The sequence below is a fragment of the Lipomyces chichibuensis genome (assembly GCF_038497645.1).
Source record: "Lipomyces chichibuensis strain CBS 12929 unplaced genomic scaffold V1513scaffold_28, whole genome shotgun sequence".
NCBI classification, from domain to species: domain Eukaryota; kingdom Fungi; phylum Ascomycota; class Lipomycetes; order Lipomycetales; family Lipomycetaceae; genus Lipomyces; species Lipomyces chichibuensis.
Window position 1 is genome coordinate 142,361 of NW_027117480.1, and position 24,367 is coordinate 166,727.

At 45.4% G+C, this 24,367-nt stretch overlaps 10 protein-coding genes across 10 annotated transcripts; 6 read left to right on the forward strand and 4 right to left on the reverse strand.

Annotated features, from left to right (window-relative positions):
• The first annotated feature begins 250 nt into the window (after positions 1-250).
• On the forward strand, positions 251-5,156 carry V1513DRAFT_449010 (uncharacterized protein). Its single transcript, XM_066898613.1, has 4 exons — positions 251-1,119; positions 1,170-2,430; positions 2,490-4,041; positions 4,098-5,156. The coding sequence occupies exons 1-4, from the start codon at positions 476-478 to the stop codon at positions 4,820-4,822; spliced, it is 4,182 nt and encodes a 1,393-aa protein (XP_066752306.1). The 5' UTR covers positions 251-475; the 3' UTR covers positions 4,823-5,156.
• On the reverse strand, positions 5,125-6,126 carry V1513DRAFT_449011 (uncharacterized protein). The gene has a single exon (XM_066898614.1). The coding sequence runs from the start codon at positions 6,009-6,011 to the stop codon at positions 5,355-5,357; it is 657 nt and encodes a 218-aa protein (XP_066752307.1). The 5' UTR covers positions 6,012-6,126; the 3' UTR covers positions 5,125-5,354.
• A 66-nt stretch (positions 6,127-6,192) lies between these two features.
• V1513DRAFT_449012 (nucleoside phosphatase family-domain-containing protein) lies at positions 6,193-8,609 on the reverse strand. Its single transcript, XM_066898615.1, has one exon. The coding sequence runs from the start codon at positions 8,282-8,284 to the stop codon at positions 6,455-6,457; it is 1,830 nt and encodes a 609-aa protein (XP_066752308.1). The 5' UTR covers positions 8,285-8,609; the 3' UTR covers positions 6,193-6,454.
• A 61-nt stretch (positions 8,610-8,670) lies between these two features.
• V1513DRAFT_449014 (P-loop containing nucleoside triphosphate hydrolase protein) lies at positions 8,671-11,431 on the reverse strand. The gene is made up of 4 exons (XM_066898616.1): positions 11,087-11,431; positions 10,817-11,030; positions 9,084-10,764; positions 8,671-9,025 (listed from the first exon to the last, which is right to left on the reverse strand). The coding sequence occupies exons 1-4, from the start codon at positions 11,306-11,308 to the stop codon at positions 8,800-8,802; spliced, it is 2,343 nt and encodes a 780-aa protein (XP_066752309.1). The 5' UTR covers positions 11,309-11,431; the 3' UTR covers positions 8,671-8,799.
• A 57-nt stretch (positions 11,432-11,488) lies between these two features.
• On the forward strand, positions 11,489-14,780 carry V1513DRAFT_449016 (uncharacterized protein). Its single transcript, XM_066898617.1, has 3 exons — positions 11,489-12,362; positions 12,410-13,345; positions 13,400-14,780. Exons 1-3 carry the CDS (start codon positions 11,749-11,751, stop codon positions 14,670-14,672), a joined length of 2,823 nt encoding a protein of 940 aa, XP_066752310.1. The 5' UTR covers positions 11,489-11,748; the 3' UTR covers positions 14,673-14,780.
• Positions 14,664-15,290, reverse strand: V1513DRAFT_402938 (uncharacterized protein). The gene is made up of 3 exons (XM_066895546.1): positions 15,241-15,290; positions 14,955-15,148; positions 14,664-14,896 (listed from the first exon to the last, which is right to left on the reverse strand). Exons 1-3 carry the CDS (start codon positions 15,247-15,249, stop codon positions 14,836-14,838), a joined length of 264 nt encoding a protein of 87 aa, XP_066752311.1. The 5' UTR covers positions 15,250-15,290; the 3' UTR covers positions 14,664-14,835.
• Positions 15,291-15,427: 137 nt separating this feature from the next.
• V1513DRAFT_449020 (uncharacterized protein) lies at positions 15,428-19,267 on the forward strand. Its single transcript, XM_066898619.1, has 5 exons — positions 15,428-15,558; positions 15,616-15,693; positions 15,773-15,955; positions 16,010-16,126; positions 16,174-19,267. Exons 1-5 carry the CDS (start codon positions 15,544-15,546, stop codon positions 18,838-18,840), a joined length of 3,060 nt encoding a protein of 1,019 aa, XP_066752312.1. The 5' UTR covers positions 15,428-15,543; the 3' UTR covers positions 18,841-19,267.
• A 96-nt stretch (positions 19,268-19,363) lies between these two features.
• On the forward strand, positions 19,364-19,972 carry V1513DRAFT_426551 (uncharacterized protein; the record flags this gene model as incomplete). The annotated part of the gene is made up of 2 exons (XM_066896173.1): positions 19,364-19,516; positions 19,571-19,972. The coding sequence occupies 2 exons, from the start codon at positions 19,364-19,366 to the stop codon at positions 19,970-19,972; spliced, it is 555 nt and encodes a 184-aa protein (XP_066752313.1).
• A 567-nt stretch (positions 19,973-20,539) lies between these two features.
• Positions 20,540-22,204, forward strand: V1513DRAFT_417838 (TFIIH subunit Tfb4/p34). The gene is made up of 4 exons (XM_066895879.1): positions 20,540-20,758; positions 20,815-21,422; positions 21,479-21,737; positions 21,790-22,204. The coding sequence occupies exons 1-4, from the start codon at positions 20,701-20,703 to the stop codon at positions 21,969-21,971; spliced, it is 1,107 nt and encodes a 368-aa protein (XP_066752314.1). The 5' UTR covers positions 20,540-20,700; the 3' UTR covers positions 21,972-22,204.
• A 180-nt stretch (positions 22,205-22,384) lies between these two features.
• V1513DRAFT_459714 (Cullin repeat-like-containing domain protein) lies at positions 22,385-24,278 on the forward strand (the record flags this gene model as incomplete). The annotated part of the gene is made up of 3 exons (XM_066899781.1): positions 22,385-22,573; positions 22,628-23,573; positions 23,626-24,278. The coding sequence occupies 3 exons, from the start codon at positions 22,385-22,387 to the stop codon at positions 24,276-24,278; spliced, it is 1,788 nt and encodes a 595-aa protein (XP_066752315.1).
• Positions 24,279-24,367: the final 89 nt, after the last annotated feature.

The window sequence follows — 24,367 nt, forward strand, 5'->3', positions numbered from 1 at the left end:
TGAACTACTGTGTTACAAGCAGCACTCTATACACTTATTCCTTTAAGTAATTTGTATATTGTAGTTCTTGTCTGTCTCTCGAGCACAGCGATTCTAAAGCTCTCTCTCCGCCATATTGAAGTATATAGAGAAGAGTTTAGAAGACACGCGTGCTACTGGAGGATTTTGCAGAGAATATCCGTACTCTCCAATTTTCTCGTTATCCACTCTATCGTGCTCCTTTATTGGAATGTTTTAAGGTACGCTATTCATTTTTTGTTGCTCTCAAGTTTAGTGACTATGTGGGGTTCTGAAATCAATGGCGCTGCTTTTACTGTAGCAACGGTCGACCTTGATCAAGTGACTAGAGCCAGGGCATAATTTGTTTACTCATCTCGAGTGAACAGACATGAATATTTTTATCTATTTTTGCCATTTTATGTAGCTAACCATTGCAGCAGAAAGATTAGGCTTCATCTTGTCATATTAATAGCCGATGCTGTCTCCATCGCCATCACCTTCACCACCAATATCTCGGCCTGATACACCAGCACTATCGGCTGGTATGACTTCGCCGAATAATGTCGCACCACGATCGCCATCTCTTTCATCGACTTCATCGTTGTCAATCAAGAGACCGCTCTCCGACACGGCTGATGACGACGAAGGGTCTCCTCGAGTTCGTCTTCTCGAAGACACCTCCTTTGGTGCTGACGGCTTGGATGATCTCTCTGGCGACGCGGTAGAGTACAAACGGCCGGTTCCGCTTCGGCTTCCCGGCGGCGAGCGTCAGATGATGGACGTTGATGATGAGCGACCGCATTCCGCAATGTCGAATTGGACAACCATATCATCGTCACCGCAACATCAGGAATACGAAGTCCAATCCGCGCTCCCGTCGCGCGAGGATCAGATTTCGACGATTAAAAGATTATCTAATATTCCAGTAGAGGAAGGTCAGACGTGGTATATCATCGCCAAAAAATGGTGGGATATATTCACAACTTCCGAAACCGGCGAGGAGGATATTGGACCGATTGATAACACTTCTATTCTCGATGAACGCCAGAAACTGAAGTCTGCTGATGATTGTGAGTTTGAAATTGTTTCGGAAAATGCATGGCAGCAATTGCGAGCATGGTAGGTTCCCCTTCCGTTGTGGGAGAAGTAATCGCTAATAGCAAACAAAGGTTCGGTGAGAACGAAGATTCCGAAGCGGTTGCTCGCACTGCTGTCAACACTTCTCCATTTTCCAAGAATATTGAGGTCGAAGTGTATCCTCCGGTTTACATGTTGCATCATCTCACAACCAGGGCGTCGGACTCGTCGCCGGTTCCTTCTCTGGTCATGTCTCGAACCAGCAGTTATTCAGATCTCGAGGCAGCCGTTAAAGATCGCTTAGACATTCGCGGCCAAGTTCGAGTTTGGAAGTTGCAATTACCGCCACCCAGTAAACTCGACATTGCGCGGTTCAAATTAATCCACGAGAAGGAGGTGATTGACGGCAAGGATGAGTCACTTCAGGATCTTGGGCTTGGTATGGACACAGCTTTAGCTGTTGAAGAAAAGTCGCCATTCTCCGATGAATGGGTCACCGACAAGAAAGATTTTACGGGGCCGTATACCAACAACTCATTGTCCGTGGCAAATAATGTCAGTTTTCGAAATCGCAACACACATAACGTTCGTCCGATCCCGAAGCGACCGCAGTCTGAGCCAAGTGGGCGAACGAAGGGAACTACCGGACTGTCAAACCTTGGGAACACTTGCTACATGAATTCCGCCTTGCAATGTTTGACCCACGTCGAGGAGCTTACAAAATACTTTTTGTTGAATGCCTATAAGGCGGAATTAAACCCTCGGAATCCTCTTGGTATGGACGGAAAAGTAGCATCTGCTTACGGTCAGCTCGTTCACAATATTTTTGGAAGCGGAACCACGATGGCGTCATTTATCCCGCGCGAAATTAAAGGAGTTGTTGGCCGATACGGACCGATGTTTTCAGGATACGGACAACACGATTCTCAAGAGTTTCTTGCGTTCTTGCTTGATGGACTTCACGAGGATCTCAACCGGATCCTCAAGAAGCCCTACACTGAGAAACCAGAACTGCCGGACGATCAGGTCCACAGCAAAGAAGCTGTTGTTGAACTTGCCAACAAATGCTGGGAACTACATCGCATGCGAAATGACTCTGTCATTCAGGACTTATTTGCCGGAATGTACAAGTCGACGCTTGTTTGTCCTGTTTGCAACAAGGTCAGTATTACATTCGACCCGTTTATGGATTTGACGCTACCATTACCGATCGACAACACATGGAGTAAGGAGATTTACTTCGTTCCTGCGAAGGGCCGGCCAGTGAAAGTGGATGTTGAACTTAACGGTGGCGCTTCCATTAAAGAGTACAAGGCTTATGTCGCTAAAATCATGAACGTTGATCCTAAAAAGGTATGATTCTTGTAAAATATATGTTTGCAAAAATCGAGGTTGCTGATATGCAATTACAGTTGATATCCGCGTCCATCTACAGCAACAAATTTTTCTCTTTCCATAAGGACTCAGATCTGGTTTCAGACAAGGTCGACTCTAATGAAGACGGATTTTTATACGAGCTGGACGAAGTGCCTATAGAGCCCGATTATTCCGATATTATGATCTTCCCGGTCCTCAACCGGACAGACAAGGTTCCGGGAGACTATCATTCTCGAGAGATATTTGGTTACCCGTTCCTGGTCACTCTTACTCCCACCGAGGCTTCATCATATGATAAGATATACGAAAAGCTAGTTGAGAAATACAAGGGTATGTCCACCAATAAAGTTCTGGCGGAATGGGGAGACGATGGTGGTAGTACCGAGCTTGGAAGTCCATCCCGGCCGGAGATTTTTGGCGTGAATGCGGTTAGCTCTTATGGACGAGCGTACAAAAGTCTTAACGCAGTCTTCTCGAGATTGGACGGAGGTGAGGATATTCGCGACCGTTATGTAAAAGCAAAGAAGGCAACACAATCGCAGCACCCGTACAAGCTGACATCGATGATATTTGATCCTGTGGATCCCGCTGATGAGGTGGACGAAGAAGGCGGTGTTGCACCTGTAGTTGATGGTGAGATCACTACAGCGGCAGACGCCGAACGTTCCGCGCTACAACCACTACAACAGCTACCATTGACAACCGAATCAGCAGCTGAGTACGATGATAATGCTGACGAGCATTGGCTTGATGGCAGTCGAGGTAATTCGTCGGACATCGAGATGCAGGATGCCAGTGATAAGGACAATAACAGCGCTGTGGGTCCAAGTTCTCTACTTCCGAATGGTGTCGGACCGAATGAAGTCTCAGATGACGACTCAGATGGTGAATCATTGAGTATGGCTTCGCTCTTCGATTCTGCAGACAAAGGGATGAAAAATGAAACTTCCACTGGTTATGGACCGCAGCTTCCTGGCTATGATGCACCTTCTTGGGAATCTGATGGTTCAACTGGCGGACACGATTCTTATGTGACAATGGGAGAGTCTCTTGTGTGCTACTGGAATAAGGAAGTCTATGATGCCTGTTTTGGCGCAGACGAGTCCGATAGTATTCGTGGACAGCCAGTCTGGAAAATTATCGAAACTGTTGTTAGCGAGGAGTTGCAGCAGAAACGAGCGCGGAGGCGGTCCAAGCTGAGCCAGGAGATCAGTTTGGAGGACTGTCTCAATTTGTTCTCTAAACCGGAAGTTCTTGGTGAGGACGATTTGTGGTATTGTCCTCGATGCAAGAAACATCAACAAGCGGTTAAGACGTTCGAAATATGGAAAGTGCCCGATATTTTCGCCGTGCATCTTAAGCGATTCTCTAGCAGCTCCCGACGAGATAAGATTGACGTGAAGATTGACTTTCCAGTTGAAGGCTTGGATCTCTCTGACAGAGTAGGTGATCCCAAGCAGTCGCAGAGTCCTGAACATCTAATCTACGATCTGTTTGCGGTCGACAATCATTTTGGTGGATTAGGAGGTGGCCATTACACTGCTAATGTTAAAAATTTCGTTGATGGGAACTGGTATTATTTTGATGGTAGGTTCTATTCGTTGCGCCCGGTAGTCAAGACGAAGAACTAACACCTCTCTTAGATTCGTCTGTCCGTCCGGTTCGTGCCGAAGACGGTATAACAGCCGCAGCGTACATGCTCTTCTACCGGCGACGTTCCTCCACGCCACTAGGCGGCTCGAAGTTCCATGACAGTATAAGCTCGTCGACAGCACATGAGCAAGTAATTGGTCCTTCGTCATCGTCATCTGATAAAGAGATCAGTTCGCCAGTGTCGAGGTCTTCGAATTCGCCACCACCGTATTCTGAGACAACTCTGCCTAGTGCGATCAGCTTCAACGTCAATAAGTCTCCCTCCTCTTCGAGTTCTTCGTCCTCCTCCTCATCCGCTCCACGATTTCCTGGAGAAGGGCGGACACTCGGTCGAGATGCCATTAGCATTTCTAACGTGCCTTGGCCCACTGGTCTTGCGAGCCGACATATTAAATACGGAGTCGGCTTGGAAAAGCCTAAGGGGAGTGCTCTTCTCGGCGTGGGCACTGATATTGCAGAGGATCCTGCGGTTTCTGGAACTAGTCCCAGTGGTCTGTTAAATTCTGACGCCTTGGATGACGACACAGACGATCTGGAGGTCGTGTTTGGCGATGATGATCCCAACATGACAGATGTTGCTGAACTTTCTAGCGATGCCGTAGTTGCTAGCGGTGTACCGGAAGGCGAGGAAGTTGTTGAAATCAAACCGGAAACTGATTTCGATGATGACGAAACGGTAGACGACATTCATGTCGATTCAGATGCATGTGCTTAATAGAGTTGGTTGTAAAAAAAGGGTTGCAATGAGGCGCATTTGTGATGTTTTTAATCTATATATCGTTTTTTGCTGCTGGTTTGTCATTTTTGTATGCATGTGTTTTCATTTCTATGCATCTATATTTTTAGGGTTACAGGAGGGGTAGTTTCGAATTTGTTGTCCGTTACTATTCAAACTGGACATCAGGCATCTCGATGGAAAGATTGAAGTTGATTTGTGTCTGCATGTATGGTTGTGTGACATGTATCAAGAAAAAAACTTGTCTTTCTGTCTCATGAACTGGAGGATTATTTATCTATCTTTTGGCAAAATATATCCATTACTTCCATTACATTACCTCTATATGCAGACATCTCTTAACAGTTATTAAACTCCACTTCGATACATGCTACCTTTTCGTTGACATGCAATTAAATCAAACTACAGCCCACACATGAAATTATACGGCCGATCTGTCAAAAGCCAATCTTTTACACAAAACCATATGCAATCAAAATTTATATGCCCATTAAACCACAGCTTGTATATCCTAAATCCACGATTGTATGCCTCTCACCTGTATCAATCCACCGGCCATCATATAAAATGCAGCAGTAAACATAGCTACACACGATAACCCAAAGAAAACCAGAGTCTGCGAACTAAACTGCACCATCAACACACGCCGACTGATATGGTGCATGTGCTCAACATAGCACAAATATGCGGTGATGACTGTAAATAGTGCGCACGCCAAGAAGACAAGTCCCCATGCCAAAGCACCCTTGTTTTGTAATGACGGCTCACCAACTGTCATTTTGTCTGGACCTAGCATCGAGCGACCGGGCGGAAGATAGAAATTGGTAATGAAAGCAAACGAAGTCGTTGTAAATGCTGCGGCCAGTCGTAGCCAAGCAAGGAAATTTCGCTCATTGGTGCCGAAATCTCTACCATCACATGGATCATTATTGCAAATCATAGGATGAAACAATGGGCTTTTAAAATGCATATCCCATCGAGTAATTTCATGTAGAGGCACAAGAGGACCCTCACTGGGACCATCAATGTGCAGGAAGGTAGCAAACCCTGCCTCGGGAAGAGGCCCATGGAGTCTTCTTTCAGTTTCTAGAATTGAAGATATCGAGGCGTAGGACTTGCTTGACACTGGTATCAGGGGAGCCTTCTCGTTAGGATCGGGCAATTCCATTTTGAGTTGCTGTGTAGCGATTCGACGGTCGCGCGAGGAATCGAAATTATTCTCACGAAGCTGGACGTTGGCGGCTTAAAATAGAGATACTACAATTAACTACAAGTACCTCTCCGGTTCTCAATATTACCCTTCTGACAGCTTCTTGCGTATATCAAGGTACAATCAGCCCTAACCCACAAAGCGTTTATAATCTTATCCAATTCTTACTGCCAGCCATGGAGACGGCTATTCAAAATGTTACAATGTTACTCAACAATCTTCACCTTTGATAGTATCAATTAAGGTACCTCCCATGTATGTAAGACAAGCATATTTATAACCAAATAGAATCAAAGAACCTCGCAAAATTAAGCGCATCCAAATAATACTCTAAGATCCGCTTCTTGTGTTACAAACGATGTGAAAACGCCCCAAACCTATCCCACAATCTATGCAAAAAATTAGACCGGCGTGGCCGCATTTGTGACCAAGTCTACGCCGCTCTCCAGTCCGCTTGGAGTATTGGTTCCAAATACTCGTCGACGATATCGCTTCGGAGTCAGTGTAAACGTCAATTTCCGGCGACGGAATTTGCCAGTCAGGACATACGCCATCATGATGAATATTGCTGCAAACATCAAAAGTCCTGGTAATCTCCTTTGACTGAGAGTGCTCTGCGTCGATAGCGACGTGGCATTGAAGCCGTAGTCATCCCACCAGTCATCCAAATCATCGTCCTTCTCGGGAATTAATGGCACCACTTTTCCTATGTCAAATTTCTCGGGAATGAAGTTGCCGTTGTTAGGGCCATAGCCAACAAGTGTCTGGCTCGAGTTGGCAGTTGCCAACGTAGGAGTCAAAGGAACTTCACTGGACGCGTACAAAATCATCTTCCCTAGGGTCCAACTCAGCTCCACGCCGTTGATTGTGTCAACGCTCTTGAAATGATCCACAAATCCTTTGTTGGCCGCAGCGTCAACTACTTTGTCTGTACCACTTGTTGATGCCGTTAACGCTGAAGTTCGAGGGACACCAAAACCGGAATGCAGAACGTTCATGACCCACGAACCCTTAAAACATAGGAGCTTTAACTGATCCTTGTCAATATTCTTCGTATCTTTCGCCTTTTTTATTTCTGACCAGTCACGTGCGCAGAATGTCTGCACTTTCTTGGAAAAAGTTGCGTAGTCATAGGCACCTCCACCGGCGTCACCCTCTAATTCTTTATCGCTGCCGCCCATAGGCACCACATCTGCAAACAGTCTCGATTTCATGGTATGCCAATACTCACTAACTCCGATAAAATGATTAACATCAAAATCAATTCTAGGAGCGTGCACACCTCCGAAGAGACAGGGATCGTCTTTACACGGCAAGTCTTTCGATAACAGTGGATACGTCTTGGTAAGACATTCCGTCAAATTACCACTTCCTTGCAATATCCGTCTGCCCAACAATGGTTCATCATCGTCTCGGTACCCATTTGGTGAGCATGGGTCAATGATTACTTCTCGCTCACTAGATGCTGAGTCATCATTCGACGAGGTTGACGACTTGGTCTCCGCCTCTTCGACAAGTAACTCAATATACCGTCCATGTGCTTGGTTCGCTCCATAGCCCAACCAGGTAGACACAAATACCCCGAATTCTCTTGGCTCACCCGATTGAGTGCGAAGTCGAACTGAGTACAAATCGTCCATGTGTTTCTCGGCCTCGGTAACATTCGGCGCGAACGCAACTTGAGCAGAAGCACCGCCCATATCCAAAAATCCATATGTATGATGTCCTTTCCCATGATTGTGCTTGTCTGGGGCATCCAACGCGCCCATCATATAGTTCAATGCCAGCCACCCATACAACCCCTCCGTCTCGCCATCAATAACCTTGATATGAGTGTCACAGTCTGTGAGCAGGAATGTGGACTTCGCTGTTATGTATTCGCATGCCCTGCTAAGTATTTTCTGCTGGTCTTCGGGAGATAATAGTCGCATGCCGGCTGTCGCGTACAAAAAAATAGGTGTTTCGGCATGTTTCTCACGTGGAATAATGCTCTTCGCATGTTCAACCAACGGCTCTAGGTGCGACTCAGCAAGATCATCAACATGCGTGCTATAAGAAGATATCCCAGGCTTGACTTTCTTGTACCAATCGACGCCGCCCTTGCCGACCTCTGGAAGCGTCAACTTGGAGGTGAACGTTGACGGCCAAGAGTAAATCTGGACACGCGACCCGCTCGACCCTGCATCGATAACGATGCCGTAGCTGGTCGCTTTGGCTTGTATACTAGGCATTAAAATTCTGAAGTTCTCGTTGAGAACTGTTGCTGATGTGGAGTCCCAGGTCGGTTGTCAACTTGGAAGACATCAAGTATGCTGCACATCTCGATCATCCTCGTACGCCGAACCGGATCGAGCTTGTGGCGGGAGCAGTTGAGCCTTATTAAATGTTCCCCACAGAGCCACTGTGCGGCGGCGCTGTAAAGTAAGTGGCGTTTCTGGCTAAACTATTTCTGGATACATGCGGTGCATAAATACCATTGGCGGCACTCAAGCTTATCGATAATAATAATAGGGAAAACTTTCGAAGCAGCGATGCCCTAAACCAAAAAAAAAAAAACCTATGGGCTGTTTCAACATGAACTAGAATGGCTATATCAAAAAATATTTGAAGCATAATTCTATAAATACTATCGTCATCAAATATTAGCATTAATTGTATTCATACGCCCAGTCTATTCTGTATCCTACAAGGCTAAAAATTACCTTCTATCGATCATGACAACAAATAACCGACAATAAAATTCACCTCACGTATATCTACTTTTAGTGCCTCCGTTCTTGTTTACAGCTCGTGCTCTCTTCTCAGCACGCTCTCTGGCAACTTCCATTTTCTGGCTCACTCGTTCTAGACTCATCTTCACGTCGCCTTTCTTGAAAGTATTAATATCGAAGTAAGCCGGGGCAAGTTCAAACAGCCACTCTGGCTTGATCGTAGTGACTGTGCGAATATAATTCTTCGTCGTAAGTACAAACCTATCATTCGATTATTAGCACAGTGAATTATGTAAATTAGTAGTGGAAAGTTAATTACTCGTTATAAACAACCCATTCGCTTTCTTTCTCCAGGACAGTTGATGGGTGTAACAAAACGTCCTGATTATCTTTCACTGTAATGTAATGCTTCCCAGATGAACTCTTCTTCGCAACCTGCATGAAGAAGCCGCTAGTAAGCGCTCGCCGAACATTGGTGTAGTAATTAGGATCCTCAAATGGTGTACTAATTAGGTCAAGGTCATTCTTCTCCATGATACGCTTAAGCTGCAATCGAACATTATCCGCGCTCTGAAGCGACCGAAGTGAGAGGAAGTGATCATAACACCATTGAGCTGGATTATACTGAGCCTCGGGACTCTTAAACGCATGATACACATTTAGTAGCGTAAGATGATCGCCATCGACATGTCGGAAAGTCATCTTCATCTCATCTGCTTTCTTTCTCGCACTGTTGGGCCGAACAAAGATACTGGGAACGGATAGCAATGCAGTAAGGGACAACACTTCGTTCGAGCAATAGAACTCTGGCGAAGTGATCAGCATAACCGCTAGCATGGGGTCTAGAGGGAAGTCGGAAGCCAGACGGCCAAGGGGAGTCAGATTTCCATCGTCATCCAGACACGCCAGATAATTAAGTTCCTCCAGTGCTCTCATCATAGTCTCGGGGGCAGGAGGATCCATGAAGTCGAAGTGAACAAGATCATCGATTCCAAGCTTCTTCAACTCTAGAACTGTAGAGGAAAGATTACTCCTCAGAATCTCCGGATAACTCTGCTCGTTCAACTCTTTCTTAAACGCTTCTTCGGTATACAGACGGAAACACTTTCCTGGCCTTGTACGGCCAGCACGGCCAGCACGTTGCTGAGCGGAAGCTTTTGAGATGGGTGCAACAAGAAGGGATTCAACACGAATTCTAGGATTGTACACCTTCTGCTTTGAAAATCCTGGATCAATCACATAGACAATCCCGTCAATGGTCAAAGATGTCTCGGCGATGTTGGTAGAAACGACGATTTTTCGTCCCGGAGGCCCATTTTTGACCCTAGGACCTGGAGCCGGCTCAAATATCTTCTGTTGCTGTTGTGGAGGTAGAGATCCATAAAGTGGATAAACCTTCAGCTCTCCGCAGTCGGTTTCACGGATGAGTTCGTCGACTTCCAAGGAAATCTTACGACACGCGTCCTCAATTTCTTCTTCGCCCGTTAAGAACAGCAAAATATCGCCGGAGGGCTCAGTAGCATGAATCTGAAGTACAGTCTGGATAGCGGCTTCCAGATAATCACGCTGATATTCCGGAGTGTAGTAGATCTCGACAGGATGTGTCCGGCCTGGAACAGCGAGCAGAGGCGCATCATAAAAGTACTTTTGAAACTTTTGGGCGTCTAGTGTGGCTGACATGATTATGATCTTCAAATCTTTTCTCCGCAGCGCAATTTCCTTCAGTAGACCCATGAGAATATCGGTAGCAAGTGTGCGTTCGTGGGCCTCATCTAGAATGATGCAGCTATATCTGTCTAGGTTGTGGTCATTCATGGCTTCTCTGAGTAGCATACCATCCGTCATATACTTGAGAATTGTCTTGTTGGAAGTATTGTCTTCAAAACGAATGCTGTAACCAACCTCTTCTCCTAGGGTCACGTCCAGCTCATCAGCGACTCGCTTAGCAACCGACATAGCAGCCACTCGCCGAGGCTGCGTACAAGCAACCATTTTACCCTCTAACAAATGTGTTAGAGGCTGTCTTACAATAAGATCCGCACGCTTACTTACCAAGATGTGGTAGGTCATCGAATAAAACAAATTGTGGAATCTGAGTGGTTTTGCCTGAACCAGTCTCACCGACGAAGACCAAGATCTGACTTGAATGATAAAGATCTAGAAATTCCTGCCTCTGCAAATGCACCGGCAAGTCACGTCGGATCTTCAAGATATCAAAATATTTTTGCGACAGCTGCTTTAAGTTGAATGGATTTAGAGGACCGTCCTACCACAATCGATAAGTATCACCTAATTAGCAGTTTCAGCACAATCAAAACACACCTCCGCTTTAAGTGCCTGTTCAGCAGTTGTCTGATGCCGCACAAAGTTTGTAAGAGCAGCACCTTGCAAACCGTTTGCGTTGCTCTTTTCAAACCCAAGCTTCTTCTTAGGCGCTGACCGCGTATGAAAATTGTCCGAGTCATCTTGATTGTCGACTAAATAAGGATTGACAATTTCGTCAGCCGATGGTTTATACCTCTTACTCGCTCGTTCTTCGGGCATATCTAAACAGAATGTGAAGTATCTGTCGGTGTTTCTGATGACTAGTGATGGGTCGTGGAGATGGCTATAAATCAAACTGAAGTCGAGGGGAAAAATTATTGTGAGCGAACCGTGTAAACTTTGAGTCCCGCGTAAGAAATGTGGCGTCGGGAGGCTCTGAAACTCCCAACGAGTAAGTTATGCGAAATTATAATGACTCGATTGATTAAGTTACCTGTAATAAGCAAGTTTATATATATACAGTACAGTACACCAGTCGATTTGATAATGAGCCAATAATAACGCTTCACCAGAGCGGAATCTGAATATTTCCGATTGTCCTGTATTTTCTTATTGCGGCGTAGTGGTGGGCAGTGTTCTAGATCGGAACTTTCATCGACCCGGTATATTATAGCATACTGACTAAATATTTAAAAGGTCGGAGAGTTTACCTTGTGGATATGGCTCGCAACCTGACAAAATATTTTACTGAGGCATCCGACGTTCTCTCGCAAGCGGCATGTATCCAGACCTCTCAAGGAGATGTTTCATTCGATACAATTTTCTATCAGCATCTTAAAAGTCAGACAGGCTCGGACTTTGTTAATAAGTTGGAAGACGACGATGATCCTCAGTTATTCATATCTAATTACCTTATTTATCTGTTAAAACGGGTTGATGAGGCGTCGAAAGATGATCAAAGGAACAATCCGGACCTATTTTCTATCGCCTTGGGAGATATGAAGACAATCAACGCACTTCTTGATTTCATCGTTATAGAATGCGTCTACCCTTGTCTTACACCAGGTGTCGGCATTCCTCTTGCAAACCGTCGGAAAGACGGAAATTGGCGGCAAAAGAAATTGACGACTAATCGACGTGTAGATATTTTGAGCCACGTCGTTGATACACTGGTCGAAATTGTTGAGAGTGAGGATGATATTGCGGATTTGATAATGGGTGGTCAGTATTGCACGGATATCATATCTGGTTTGGCGGAACTGGGATTCAGTCCTATGTCTTCCACGAATGAACTTGCGAAGTATCGAAAAATGTTCACGGATTTCCTGAATAGGTGTGTATTCAAATCCAGAAGGAGATCTTGTGCTCATACTGGCTTAGATTGCAAACTTTCACGTTACTCTCGTATATCACTATGCTGGTACACAAGGATGCGCCACCATGGTGCTTACAGTTACTCACTCGGACTCTTGCGATGATCCCTATTAGTCGGCCGGATGATGGTGTTAAATCGCTCATTGAGATGATCGGAGGACTGCGTGAAGACGATCACATATCTGTCGACAAGCTTGATCGGGCAGCTACGGTCCTATGTAGCATTCCCAAAGGAGTAGAGCCTCGAAGCTACTTTACCCATGTAGGTACGCAATTGCTCAAAATCCTCGACGATTCTCAACAGAAGTTGTTGGTATCAGCGGCGGTGCAGGTCATTGGATCAATGCGGAAATCGCGCCCAAGAGTTGTAACTGATTTCATATTTCAACCTATTATTGACTCTGTTGCTCCCAAAGACGACTTGAAAGATACGGGCGATGTCCTTGTGAGCGACACAGAGTTAACAAAAGCTATAAATAGGCTTTCGCAATTAGTCCGCAACTCTCCTCCAGATACTATAGAGGTTCTACAGTCGCCAGTATTTTACAGTTTATGGGCATTAGCGTGCTTTCAAAGGCGCACAAAGCGGGCCACGGATGTTACAATGAGTTTATTGTCAGTGTATATTAAAACTGGTCGTCCAGATGAGAAAATTGATAGTCTCGTACACAGTATATATTATGATGGCGATGACGGGTGGAGGTATGGTAATGGTGAGAACGGGCAGATTGAGATTCGCAAAAGAGCAAAGACCTACACAGAGCTTGTGGCTGAAAATGACCTCATATTTGGTCTGGAAGGCATTGACAATCTCGAACAAAGGATTGACCTCGTTATGGAGCTTATTGATGGTCTCGATATGGTATCTCTAAGAAAAATATTTTTAAAGACCGTACGAAGATGGCTAGTAAAGAGAAAGGATTCTACATCCGATCCCTTTCTGTGAGTTGACATTCTATGACTTACAGTTAGTTTTTGGCTAACCAGTCCATACAGGGTTTTTACCGATCTGCGACTGCTGGAGGGAATACTGGAAAAGCATAGGTCGGAGATCATCGAGTCGCCGTCAGAAATTATTGTACTCGTATCTAGTATTCTAGAAGATTACGTCACTGCTTTACGCGATAATCATCATAATGAGCATGCCGCAAAGCCGATGTCTGCGCAATTGGCTGGCATTGTCCCATCTGAGACTGACGAGGAGCCAGACTCGGATGACGAGGACGAAGAGAAAGAAGAAATGGATACAGATTCTGAGAGTGTGTCAGTTGCCGTATCTCTACTATCAGCGATGCTTTCAGAATCTTTGGTTGGCAAGACAACCTTTAGCTCAGACGATCAGCGTCTCCTGAAATCGTTCGGGCCATCTCTCAAATACATATCAGAACACGGGCCTGGCACGGTGTCATCCTCAGCAGCGACACTGGCGCTTTTACTCAATGAGACCGGAGTCTCGACAGCGTCATCGAACTCTCATCTTACTGAATCTCAGCAGAGGTATCAGTCGGCACTTAATCACCTTCAGGACCCATTGATTCCAATTCGTGCGTACGGTTTGCATCTACTACGAACTCTGATTACAGAACGTGATCCTGTGGTCAATGTCGACTCGGTCCTCAAGATATATTTGTCTACGTTAAAAGATGAAGATTCGTTCATTTACCTAAATAGTATTAAAGGCTTAGAAGCATTGACTGATATACACGGTATCTACGTCATAAAGAGGTTGATCGCGCAGTACACGGCTCCTGACAAATCGATAAGCCTCGACGAGCGTCTTCGGATCGGTGAAGCAATTTTGCGCACCGTACAACGACTGGGTGGAGCACTCACAGGCATCAATGCTGATATTATTGTTCACGCCATGGTTACCACAGTATCAAATCGCAAACTTGATACACGAATTCGGTCGTCCGCACTAAGCATCCTCGGTATGGCTTGCGAGACAAATCCAAGCGGTTTGTCTGTATGGGTCAAAGATGGAATTGAATGCGCCTTGGGCGTGCTGACATTCGAGTCTGGTGAAAATAAGACTCCATTGCGTCGTGCGGCTGTGGTGCTCGTTGGATCATTACTCACTGGCGTCCGTGACCTCAACGAGTTTCCTAAAGAGTTTGCGAAGGAGATAGTTAGAAGCATGCGATACATCAAGAGTTCTGACGGAGATGGCCTGGTACGCGTACAAGCGGGAAATGTTTTGGATATTGTACGTGAGATGATCAGCGAAGATCTTAACGTGTCGCAACGCGATGTCCAACACTACGTGTAAAATAATTTGTATATTATAGATATTGTACATATATGATTGTATAGTGGAAATGCCAACTTTTGTGTATTCCAAAGTCGATAAGGTCATTATATCAGTTTCACATCATCGTATACTTATATCGTAACATCACCGTAGGCTAATAGTCGTCAAATGCTGGCCTGCCTCATTCTGCCATCTTTTCTTCATCTCCACCTGCTGCGCTAACCCAAAGAACATTATTACATCTACTGGATGTTAACATGGTTTCATCTTTGGATCGACATACTATAGAATGCAGCCTACCTAATCATGATCTCACCAAGGGCACCTTTATCCTCGCCATCAACGTACTCGACCGTATTATCTAACTGTAAATTCATGTATGAATCGACTGAGATCAAAACTCCCTTATATTCTGTCTTGCCCCATTTTAGACGGACGACCACATCCTTGCCAGTCAGGTCCTGTAAGAACGGCTTGGGATTGATTGGAGCAAACTGTAAATCGTCAGCAGTCTTGTATAACACACAGAAAGATTCACATAAACATGTAAACAACATAAACATGTAAAATGACCAATTCAACTTACTGTAGACATTGTAAGATGTGCCGTCTTATCCAATCTGCGGATCGTGCGACTAGAAAATATTGGAATTATTAGATTTTGGGGCGTGTGTGCTAGTCAAAGTTGCAATGCCTTCTACGCTATGTCACGTGCAATTCACCGGTGCGTCACAAATCTTATCTTGACTTCAAACTCTCAGCTCCGATTCCGGACTACCAATTCACCAGCATTATCTGTAATCAATTGCTTCAATCCTCAATCTAAGCCAGTCGCTGGAACGGCGTAGCATAACGACTCAGGAAAGTGTTTGTTGGCTCGCGCACAACGATGGTACTCACTGCGGTATGTGGGATGTGATATTTGGCTCAAAGCGAAGAGGACTAACCTGCAGGAATATAGTGGCGCCAGTTTACATTTTTCGATGCACTCCCTATTAGGGACCCGTCGGTTGCGGATGAAGATGGACCGCTTTATTCTGTATGTGAATTTGCAAGGTTACGAACTGCGAAAGGGGATGAGTTGCAAGTGGGGACAGCATTGCTGATAATCAAATTAGGATCCAAACGTGAGCGCAGTATGTGCGGGTTCGGGGTCGCTATACCTGGCGACGAACAAAGGAGTGGTCAAGATTGTTTCTAGGTCACTAAAATTACAAGTGTCGTTCGTGGCTCATGAAAATGGCGGTGCCATTACGTACATGACGCAATTAGATGGGACACCGAATCTTTTTACTGTAGCTGTATGTAATGCGTTGGTTTTCGAGTGAGTTGGAACATTTGCTCATTGCGGCTAGGAAATTGAGAATATGGAGCCGCAGATTCGGTTATGGTCGCTTGACAAGCCGGACAAAAAGACGACCGGACCGAAGTGCAATGCTTCAATAACCATCCACATGAAGAAGATATGGGAGGTATGCATATCGTAACTCGTCATTTGGCATATTGGCTGACTGCTTAGATTACTTCATTCGCTGTCTCAAGTGATCTCTCCTCAATAGCATTAGGATTGGCTAATGGAAATGTCATTCTCATTCGAGGCGACCTGGTCAACGACAAAGGGTTGAAGCAGAAAGTAATTTTTGAAAGCTCAGACCCTGTCACTGGTTTAGCATTCTATGAAGCCAGCAAGACGTCGTTTCTTTACATTGCAACGACCACGCGAATTCTCACAGTTTTCACAAGTGGTAAAAATCAGGGACAGCCCGCTCGTGTATTGGAAGAAAAAGGCTGCGGTTCCGGATGCATGGCGCTGAAGAAGGCAACAGGCGAGATTTTAGTAGCAAGAGATGATGCTATTTATTTCTATACGCCATATGGACGAGGTCCATGCTACATGTACGATGGACCGAAAGATAGTATTTTTTTGTACAAGTCGTACTTGGTAACTGTCTCACTCTCGGCAGCATCTTCTGACGCTAGCGTTCAATCTACACTGCGTCGATTTGTAGGAAGTGTTCCTTCGCGTGATGATCCGTTTGATACCACGAAATTCACCATCCTCGATACGGAAAATAAGTTTGTTGCATACACCGGTCAATTTGTGGATGGAGTGAAAGCGATTTTTGCAGAATGGGGCGACTTGTATGTGCTGGGTGGTGACGGCCAATTGTATCGTCACCAAGAAAGGGATCTACAGTCGAAACTGGATATATTGTATCAACGAAATCTTTACAGTCTTGCATTAACACTTGCAATGAACGCCGGCGCTGACGAAAAGCGCGTGCTAGTGATCTATAAGAAGTATGGCGACTATTTGTACGACAAGGGCGATTATGATGAAGCTATGGTCCAATATATTAAGGCGATTGATGGCGGTGAAGCTAGTCAAGTTATCAGAAAGTACCTTGATTCGCAAAGAATATACAATTTGACGTCATACTTGGAGGAATTGCACAACCGCGGTATCGCTACAGCTGATCACACCACGTTACTTCTGAATTGTTACGCAAAGTTGAAGGACACGGAGAAATTGGAAACATTTATCAAATCTGAAGGAGACAACTTGAAATTTGATCTTGACACGGCAATTCAGATGTGTCGGCAGGGGGGATATTTCCAACAAGCTGCGTATTTGGCCGAGAAGCACGGGCAGAACGATCTTGTTGTCGATATTACATTACAAGATCTTGACGATTACAGATCCGGCCTACGCTTCATCCGAAGTCTTCCTGCAGAGGATATGTACTACAATCTTTGTCGATACGGACGTGTTCTGCTGCAAAACGTTCCAAGTGAGACGACGTCTCTATTCATCGACTATTTCACTGGCAGATACACTGTACGAAAGATTGCGAATGTGGGTGAATTTGATCCCACAGCCACAGCTGTTCTAGGAAATGAACAACAGCGTCCTACATCTCCCATGCTTGGTTTTCAAAATTACAAGAATTTGATACCATACATGGCTGGCACCCGGCCGGCATCGGTGTTGTCTGGGGCAGCAGGCGAGCCTGCACCGAGTATTATGAGTACGATTACAAGCAACGTTGGTAAACTGTCTAGCGCGATGGTCGGCGGGGTATTACCAAGTGGCAATGATTCAGTTGCCAATGCACCGGGAACTATGGATCCTCGCGTTTTCGCCTCAGACATAGCTGTTCCTGATTACAAGATACCGAAACCGCGTACAGCGTTCGCTACTTTTGTGGATCGGCCGGAGGAATTGATTGTCTTTTTGGAAGCCTGCATAGCACATCATCGTGTTGTTGGTGGACAAGCCAGCGACGAGGCTGATATGTGCACGACTTTATTCGAGATGTATCTTCAGCGAGCAGAAGCTAGTACGACAGAAGATGAGAAGCAGAAGTGGGAAGAGAAGAGTAAAGTGCTGATAACGGGATTTAACGCGCCGATTGATCAGTCAAATGTGTTGCTACTGTCCCACCTATACTCGTTTAGAGATGGCCGAATATTGGTGCGCGAACGGGAGAATTTGTATATCGATATTTTCAGATCATCCGTGGCAGTTAACGACACGCTTGGTGCAATCCAGACTTTGCACAAGTATGGTGACGAGGAGCCGGAATTGTATCCTTTGGCGCTGTCTTATTTCACGTCTTCTCCAGAGGTCATGGCTGTGGCGTCCGATGAGCTCGTCCAGGTGTTGAAGAAGATCGAGCGAGAAGGACTTATGGCACCGCTCCAAGTTATTCAAGCATTGAGTGTCAATGCTGTTGCGACAGTGGGGATCGTGAGGGGATACTTGTCTGAGATTATTGAGCGAGAGAAGAAAGAGATTGAAACCAACCGCCGTCTAACTGAATCGTACAGGCAAGAGACGAAGGCCAAGCTAGATGAAATCCGAGAGCTGGAGACGGAGCCTCGCGTGTTCCAGTCGACGCGATGCGCAAGCTGCGGAGCACCATTGGATCTTCCTACTGTGCATTTCATGTGCAAACATTCGTACCACAGACGATGCTTGAACGACGTCAATGAGGACACGGAGTGCCCGCAGTGTGCACCAAATAATGCCACGATCCGCGCGATCAGACGCGCGCAAGACGACATGGCGGATCGACACGATTTGTTTAAGGCGACTTTGGAGGAGGGAGACGATAAGTTCAAGGTTGTTAGCGACTTCTTTGGCAGAGGTGTGATGGAACAGGTAGAATTTTTGGTTGAGTAGTAATGGCGTTGGGTACTTGCATTTTGTAAAGATAGAGCATGATTGTTTGTATCTAAAGTTAATTATCGTTGTTGTTATGGCAAGCGATAACTTGAATAACTCCTGATATAGAGGAATTTTATCGCGCTAGAGACAGAAATATTGAGGGCATAGCGGAAAATTGCCGGAAACAGGAGAGATGAGCGAAGAAGAGGATTGAAATTACCAACGATCCAAAATTGTTTAAGTCAGGGACTAAAAGTCACAGAAGTTGTATTTGTGACTTGTGAGTCTGGGCACAGGGCTCGGATTCGCATTCAAAGCGGGGCTAAGCCGAAACGATGCTAGCCGCGTCAAAAAGCTGCAGGCTGCGTCATACGTTTTTTTAACTGCGCCGCTTAAAACTAACGAAGCAATCACTATTTTATATCAAGCCGTGCCTTGGTACTCGCTTTTCTTTTTACAGTAACTTCTCAAATTGGTATCTATTTCTCAGCTCTAATCTATACAAATCGCATCTACACTACCAAATAACCACCACAATATGTGTCTCTTCTGCTGTTCTGCCGATATCATACTCATCCTTCTCGCCATCCTCTTCCCTCCCTTGCCTGTCTGGATCAAGCGCGGTATCTGTTCCGTAGACTCTCTCATCAATATCGCTTTATGCATGCTGGGTTTTATTCCTGGTTTATTGGTACAAAATCTGTTATCGCAGTGTTTTTCAATTCACTCTACTAACGACAAGTAGCACTCATGGTACATCATTGCGCGCTTTCCAGAAGAGCCATTTATTGAGTCTACAGATCTAGAGTCCCAGGACTACAGCCGTCGGCACCAGTCTGCACCTGGTTTCACCACCTTCTACAGCCGCCAACAGTTTGTATACTCGCCTATCCCACAACAGGTCCCGAACGTCTTCTCTCACAACTCGCCCGCCCCTGCTGCACAAGCCCAACAGCAGACCGGCGTCTACCCACCAGCTGCTTCCGTCCCCGTCCAGCCTGCTCACGTTGATTCTGCTGCCGGTCCAAGCAACAGTGATGCCGTCGCAGATAACAGTGATACTGTCCCGCCTCCATATGAGGAGATTAATAGCTCGAGCACACCGGAGCTCCACCTGGACAACAAGGTCCAGCGGGACGACTATTAAGCCATGTCCAATAAGGGTATGACCGATTAAGTTTGGGGGTAGCCACAACATACAGTTCATAAGGTCTACATGACTCGGGTCACAGTTTTTGTCAAATTTGCATGAAAAATGTGAGCATATTTTACAGCCATAATTTGGTTTTTTGGCGGGTTTTGCTTGCGGCCTAGTATAGATGTGGATAGGTTGTGCGAATGGTTTTTGGGTAGCCGTTCGTTGGTAATATATTAACGGGAGTATTCTGGTTTTAATATAGTCAAGTTTTGTAATATTAATCAATATTTAATAATTTGTACAGTATGTAGCGGTCATGATATGGTCGTTGTCATGAGCAGTTGCTAAACTTTGACTACAATACAACGATGACATCTAATGGCGATAACGACAGATATGTACGTAATCGAAGAATCATTTAGCCATTGCGATCATAATGCATGCGAATGCGGGGTTTAAATTAGTATGATTGTAGTGTTGGCCCATTGAAGGCAATTGGATGACAGTTCCATCATAGTGGTAGATATTTAATTTGAGATTAGTTATTGGATGTGAATAAATGAAGGCAATGAAGCGCTCTTTAAGTATAAATTTTTTTTTTACATAAATGAGTTAGGATGAGAGTCCATTAGAAAGTACAGTATTTCTGGTGCGGCTTTCGCCGATTACGGCTATGATACCATGTATCGAATTTCGCTTCACATCCTCTCCACATTTCATATGCCGCCGTTCTCACTATGAACGCCGTCGATGGATCGTCCCACGTTCCACAAGCGGGGTTTGCGTCTGAACTAGGTAAGTTGAATGTCTGCTACATCGATTCGACGCGTCAGTCAACTGACTCGAAGCAGAAGAGGAACTACCCTCGCTTCTGGTTCTCATTCTCGACACAAGCCCACTTGGATGGGGCGCCCAATCACCTGCAATATCGTTACATGAGGCGGTCGCTTCGCTGCTGATATTCATAAACTCACATCTCGCGCTGAATCATTCGAATGAGGTTGCAGTTATTGCCTCTCACACGAATTGCGTCAAATACTTATACCCGGTCCCAGGCGAGGATTACAGTAAATTGGTACCGAAATCGACAGCAACGAGCGGTACGGAGAGTTCAGAAGAGATGATTACAAATGTACAGAGTAACGGAGACAATGGAACGCTGAATGATGCGTCGATGTATCGTCAGTTTCGAGTTGTGAATGAAAGCGTAATGAAACAGCTCGAGTTGTTGTTACTGGGTACGTCAGCGTCAGATATCGAGCACAACGGAAAGATATCGGACGCTACTTTAATATCGGGCGCATTGAGTACTTCGCTAGCATATATTAACCGTCTCGTTGGTGGGGTAAACGACAACGGTCCGAAGGTGCGGGCAAGGATAATGGTTGTCAGCGTCTGCTCTGATCTGGCATCACAGTATGTTCCAATCATGAATTGTATCTTTGCAGCGCAGAAAATGGTCTGTATCCTTTTAGCGACCTTTCTTTTTCGCTTACTTTCTAACAGGGCCTATAGAAAGTTCCGATTGATATTTGCAAGATTGGCAACGATACGGTCTTTCTTCAACAAGCTGCGGATACGACTGGTGGAGTGTACATGCACTTGGAACATCCTCGAGGGATGATACAATACTTGATGACAGCTTTCTTACCAGATCGTGCATTACGGAAGCATTTAATTATACCTACACAGTCGAGCATTGACTTTCGCGCCGCGTGCTTTTGTCATAACCGGATCGTGGATATAGGTTACGTTTGCAATATTTGTCTATCAAGTACGCCTTCTACTAGAAAAGCTTCGAAGATTATTTACACTAATGATTGTAGTATATTGCCAACCCCCAGCGGATGGTAGCTGCGCAATTTGCGACACGATATTTGATCCAAAGGAACTTGCAGAACTTCTCAAGAAGCCGGTTGTAGTCACAACAACCGTCCCGAAGAACAAGACGAAGAAGAAAAAGAAAAAGGATTCAGATGCGACTCCGACCTTCGCACCTGCTTTGTGATATAATCTCGCGGTTAAATTTTTAGATTTTGTAAATATTTTTTTGGCAATGGGAAATCGGGGCATTGCAAGTGTAAATTAATGTTGTACATTTATACGCGTCAAGTAGAGTACGTACGGCGTCAACTGATTTAGGATCTGATTCACCTATTGCAATTATTAGTGCCTTTGATTTATAGAGATAGTCCCATTCTTTCGACCGCAGCCTGTACTCGTAGACTAATATAATCATAAACACACTGTCATTCAGTTACGCGTCAATTTAACTTCCTTGCAGTGCGCAATCGCGCGGCTCTGGAAGGAACTCAAGCGATCACAAGCCAAAACGAACTCGGCAACACACTGGCAGTCCACGACACACGTTATCTCGCAACAGATTACCCTCACCTACACATTCCTTACAAACACGTCAATATGAATGTAATCCCTGAAGTCAAGGCGAAGGAATCGAAGGAGCATAAGCCGCGCAGGAAACGGAGGCCAACGGTGGGCAATGTGTCTGCCGCTGGAACTCATAATCCCCGGCAGTCAATTATCCCATCGATGTCGTCCAACGTGAAGGGATTGGGTGCTACTGGACCGGAGCAGGATTATCATGAGAAGGTACATCTGACCGTTGCTGGACAACAACTTGTGAATGGTACTTATAGGCAGTAGGTTGGCACCTTACTAAAGCGGTATTCAACGCGGTTTCCTGCCTCAGGCTTCGGATCATCAAAACACAAGAAGAAAGGCGAGAAAGAGAAATACAAGAATGGACTCCTTGCTCCGGAGAATATACCGACAATAGCGGAATCGTCGTATCCACATTTACCGTCCTCACTGCCGTCGGCAACCAGAACAGATACATCACGATCCGCCGATCCGACGTTTTCCTCTCGACAGCCTACTCTTGTATCGGGAACATCGTCACAATCGGTACAGACGCTCAGGTCTGCGCGAGAGCACGATTTGCCGGTATTGCCGGGGTTGGACGAGAAGAATTATCCTATCCCGGTCAAGGACTTTCAAGATGGGATGTTCGATCCACATAGATACGTTCAGACTCAACTTATAGACTCCGCGGACTACCAAGTGCGAGATTATCTAGACAAATTACGGCAGACACAGGAACAGATATCGAAAGATATGCAACGGAACTTGTTCAACAGCTACAGTCAATTCGTTTTAATTTCATCAGAGATAAAGACGCTGGAACAAGAGATCAGAAGTACAAGGAACATGATGAACGAGCTGTCTTCATTAGTGGTCGATATGCATATAAGCGACAAAGACAGTGATAGCACAGCTGGGCCGAAAGACGGCAATAAAGAGGAGACAGTAGATATGCCAATTTTAAGGCGACGGACAACGCGGCAACGAAACAATTCGCAAGCGAGTACTGCAAGCAGTGTCGTACCGAGTCCAGTGCTGGCTTCAGGTCCTATTCCAGAGAATAGAGAAATATTCCAGTCGCCATCTCCGAAATCGGTGGGCAATGTGAACGGTAAGGTGAAGGATGGATCCGGGAAGTCCAGTGCAATTTCTGAAGAGCTCCTTATGGAATTGGACGTTTTGATTGCGCATCGACGGACGGACGCAGCAATTGACATTATCACAGCATGTACGTCTTGATGCTTGTTGACGATTTTTTTAGCCTGCTGACTGGAGCCTAGTGAAATCAAACAAGTCAGAGGAAGAGGTTGATCCAGAAATCAAAGAACGTGCCGACCAGGTGTTTGACATTCTTGCGTATGATTTAGTCTCAGAATTTACACCGCGAAGACAAGTTATTGCAACCACCAATCTGTTACTAAGGCTGGGCTACGATGACGAGGCAAGGACTAAGTTTCTTCAAGCTCGCAGTGGCATTATTGCCCGACGTGTAGACCAGATTCGGAAGAATCCGGAAGATATCCCTTTCTATATCGCCCAGGTTGCGACAATTACGTTCACCCTTATCAAGGCCACGATTGCGATTTATAAAGACTGTTTTACCGCCAATGCCATGGCTTCCAGGATTGTCGATTGGACTTATCGACATGTTGAACACTATGCTAGTTTCTTCGCTACGAACATGGACGGAATCAAACCTCAGTCGGAAGCATTTTTGCGTGCGGTAGCATTGACGAAGAAACAAACTGAGCAGTTGAAAGATATTGGTATGAACATGGATTTCGTCCTACGAGACGTGCTAGAGCCAGAGGCCACTGCACCTCCTCTCCCACCTAGGAGAACGGTCCAGCATTCGCCGCAAGAACACTCATCTTTGCCTGTTAGTACAGACGCAGAAAATGACTCACTGTCGAACCGCAGTGAGGGTGTGTAAATTTAATGATTTACTTGTACTTCTATTCTTTCTTTCTGTATCAATCATTAGACTGCAATAGTGGGTTTATTTGGATAAGGGAAAAAAAT

What these genes read in the sequence shown, in the direction of transcription:
- V1513DRAFT_449011 (XM_066898614.1), bottom strand. Translation starts at nt 6,011, where the DNA reads ATGGAATTGCCCGATCCTAACGAGAAGGCTCCCCTGATACCAGTGTCA.
- V1513DRAFT_449016 (XM_066898617.1), top strand. Translation starts at nt 11,749, where the DNA reads ATGGCTCGCAACCTGACAAAATATTTTACTGAGGCATCCGACGTTCTC. An exon ending in TTCACGGATTTCCTGAATAG is followed by an intron (nt 12,363 to 12,409) that starts GTGTGTATTCAA and finishes ATACTGGCTTAG; the next exon opens with ATTGCAAACTTTCACGTTAC. An exon ending in TCTACATCCGATCCCTTTCT is followed by an intron (nt 13,346 to 13,399) that starts GTGAGTTGACAT and finishes CAGTCCATACAG; the next exon opens with GGTTTTTACCGATCTGCGAC.
- V1513DRAFT_449010 (XM_066898613.1), top strand. Translation starts at nt 476, where the DNA reads ATGCTGTCTCCATCGCCATCACCTTCACCACCAATATCTCGGCCTGAT. An exon ending in TGAACGTTGATCCTAAAAAG is followed by an intron (nt 2,431 to 2,489) that starts GTATGATTCTTG and finishes ATGCAATTACAG; the next exon opens with TTGATATCCGCGTCCATCTA. An exon ending in GAACTGGTATTATTTTGATG is followed by an intron (nt 4,042 to 4,097) that starts GTAGGTTCTATT and finishes CACCTCTCTTAG; the next exon opens with ATTCGTCTGTCCGTCCGGTT.
- V1513DRAFT_402938 (XM_066895546.1), bottom strand. An exon ending in CTTGGTGAGATCATGATTAG is followed by an intron (nt 14,897 to 14,954) that starts GTAGGCTGCATT and finishes AACATCCAGTAG; the next exon opens with ATGTAATAATGTTCTTTGGG.
- V1513DRAFT_449014 (XM_066898616.1), bottom strand. Translation starts at nt 11,308, where the DNA reads ATGCCCGAAGAACGAGCGAGTAAGAGGTATAAACCATCGGCTGACGAA. An exon ending in AACAGGCACTTAAAGCGGAG is followed by an intron (nt 11,031 to 11,086) that starts GTGTGTTTTGAT and finishes CGATTGTGGTAG; the next exon opens with GACGGTCCTCTAAATCCATT. An exon ending in CGATGACCTACCACATCTTG is followed by an intron (nt 10,765 to 10,816) that starts GTAAGTAAGCGT and finishes CACATTTGTTAG; the next exon opens with AGGGTAAAATGGTTGCTTGT.
- V1513DRAFT_449020 (XM_066898619.1), top strand. An exon ending in CGAATCTTTTTACTGTAGCT is followed by an intron (nt 15,956 to 16,009) that starts GTATGTAATGCG and finishes CATTGCGGCTAG; the next exon opens with GAAATTGAGAATATGGAGCC. An exon ending in ACATGAAGAAGATATGGGAG is followed by an intron (nt 16,127 to 16,173) that starts GTATGCATATCG and finishes CTGACTGCTTAG; the next exon opens with ATTACTTCATTCGCTGTCTC.
- V1513DRAFT_417838 (XM_066895879.1), top strand. Translation starts at nt 20,701, where the DNA reads ATGAACGCCGTCGATGGATCGTCCCACGTTCCACAAGCGGGGTTTGCG. An exon ending in GGGGTTTGCGTCTGAACTAG is followed by an intron (nt 20,759 to 20,814) that starts GTAAGTTGAATG and finishes GACTCGAAGCAG; the next exon opens with AAGAGGAACTACCCTCGCTT. An exon ending in TCTTTGCAGCGCAGAAAATG is followed by an intron (nt 21,423 to 21,478) that starts GTCTGTATCCTT and finishes CAGGGCCTATAG; the next exon opens with AAAGTTCCGATTGATATTTG.
- V1513DRAFT_449012 (XM_066898615.1), bottom strand. Translation starts at nt 8,284, where the DNA reads ATGCCTAGTATACAAGCCAAAGCGACCAGCTACGGCATCGTTATCGAT.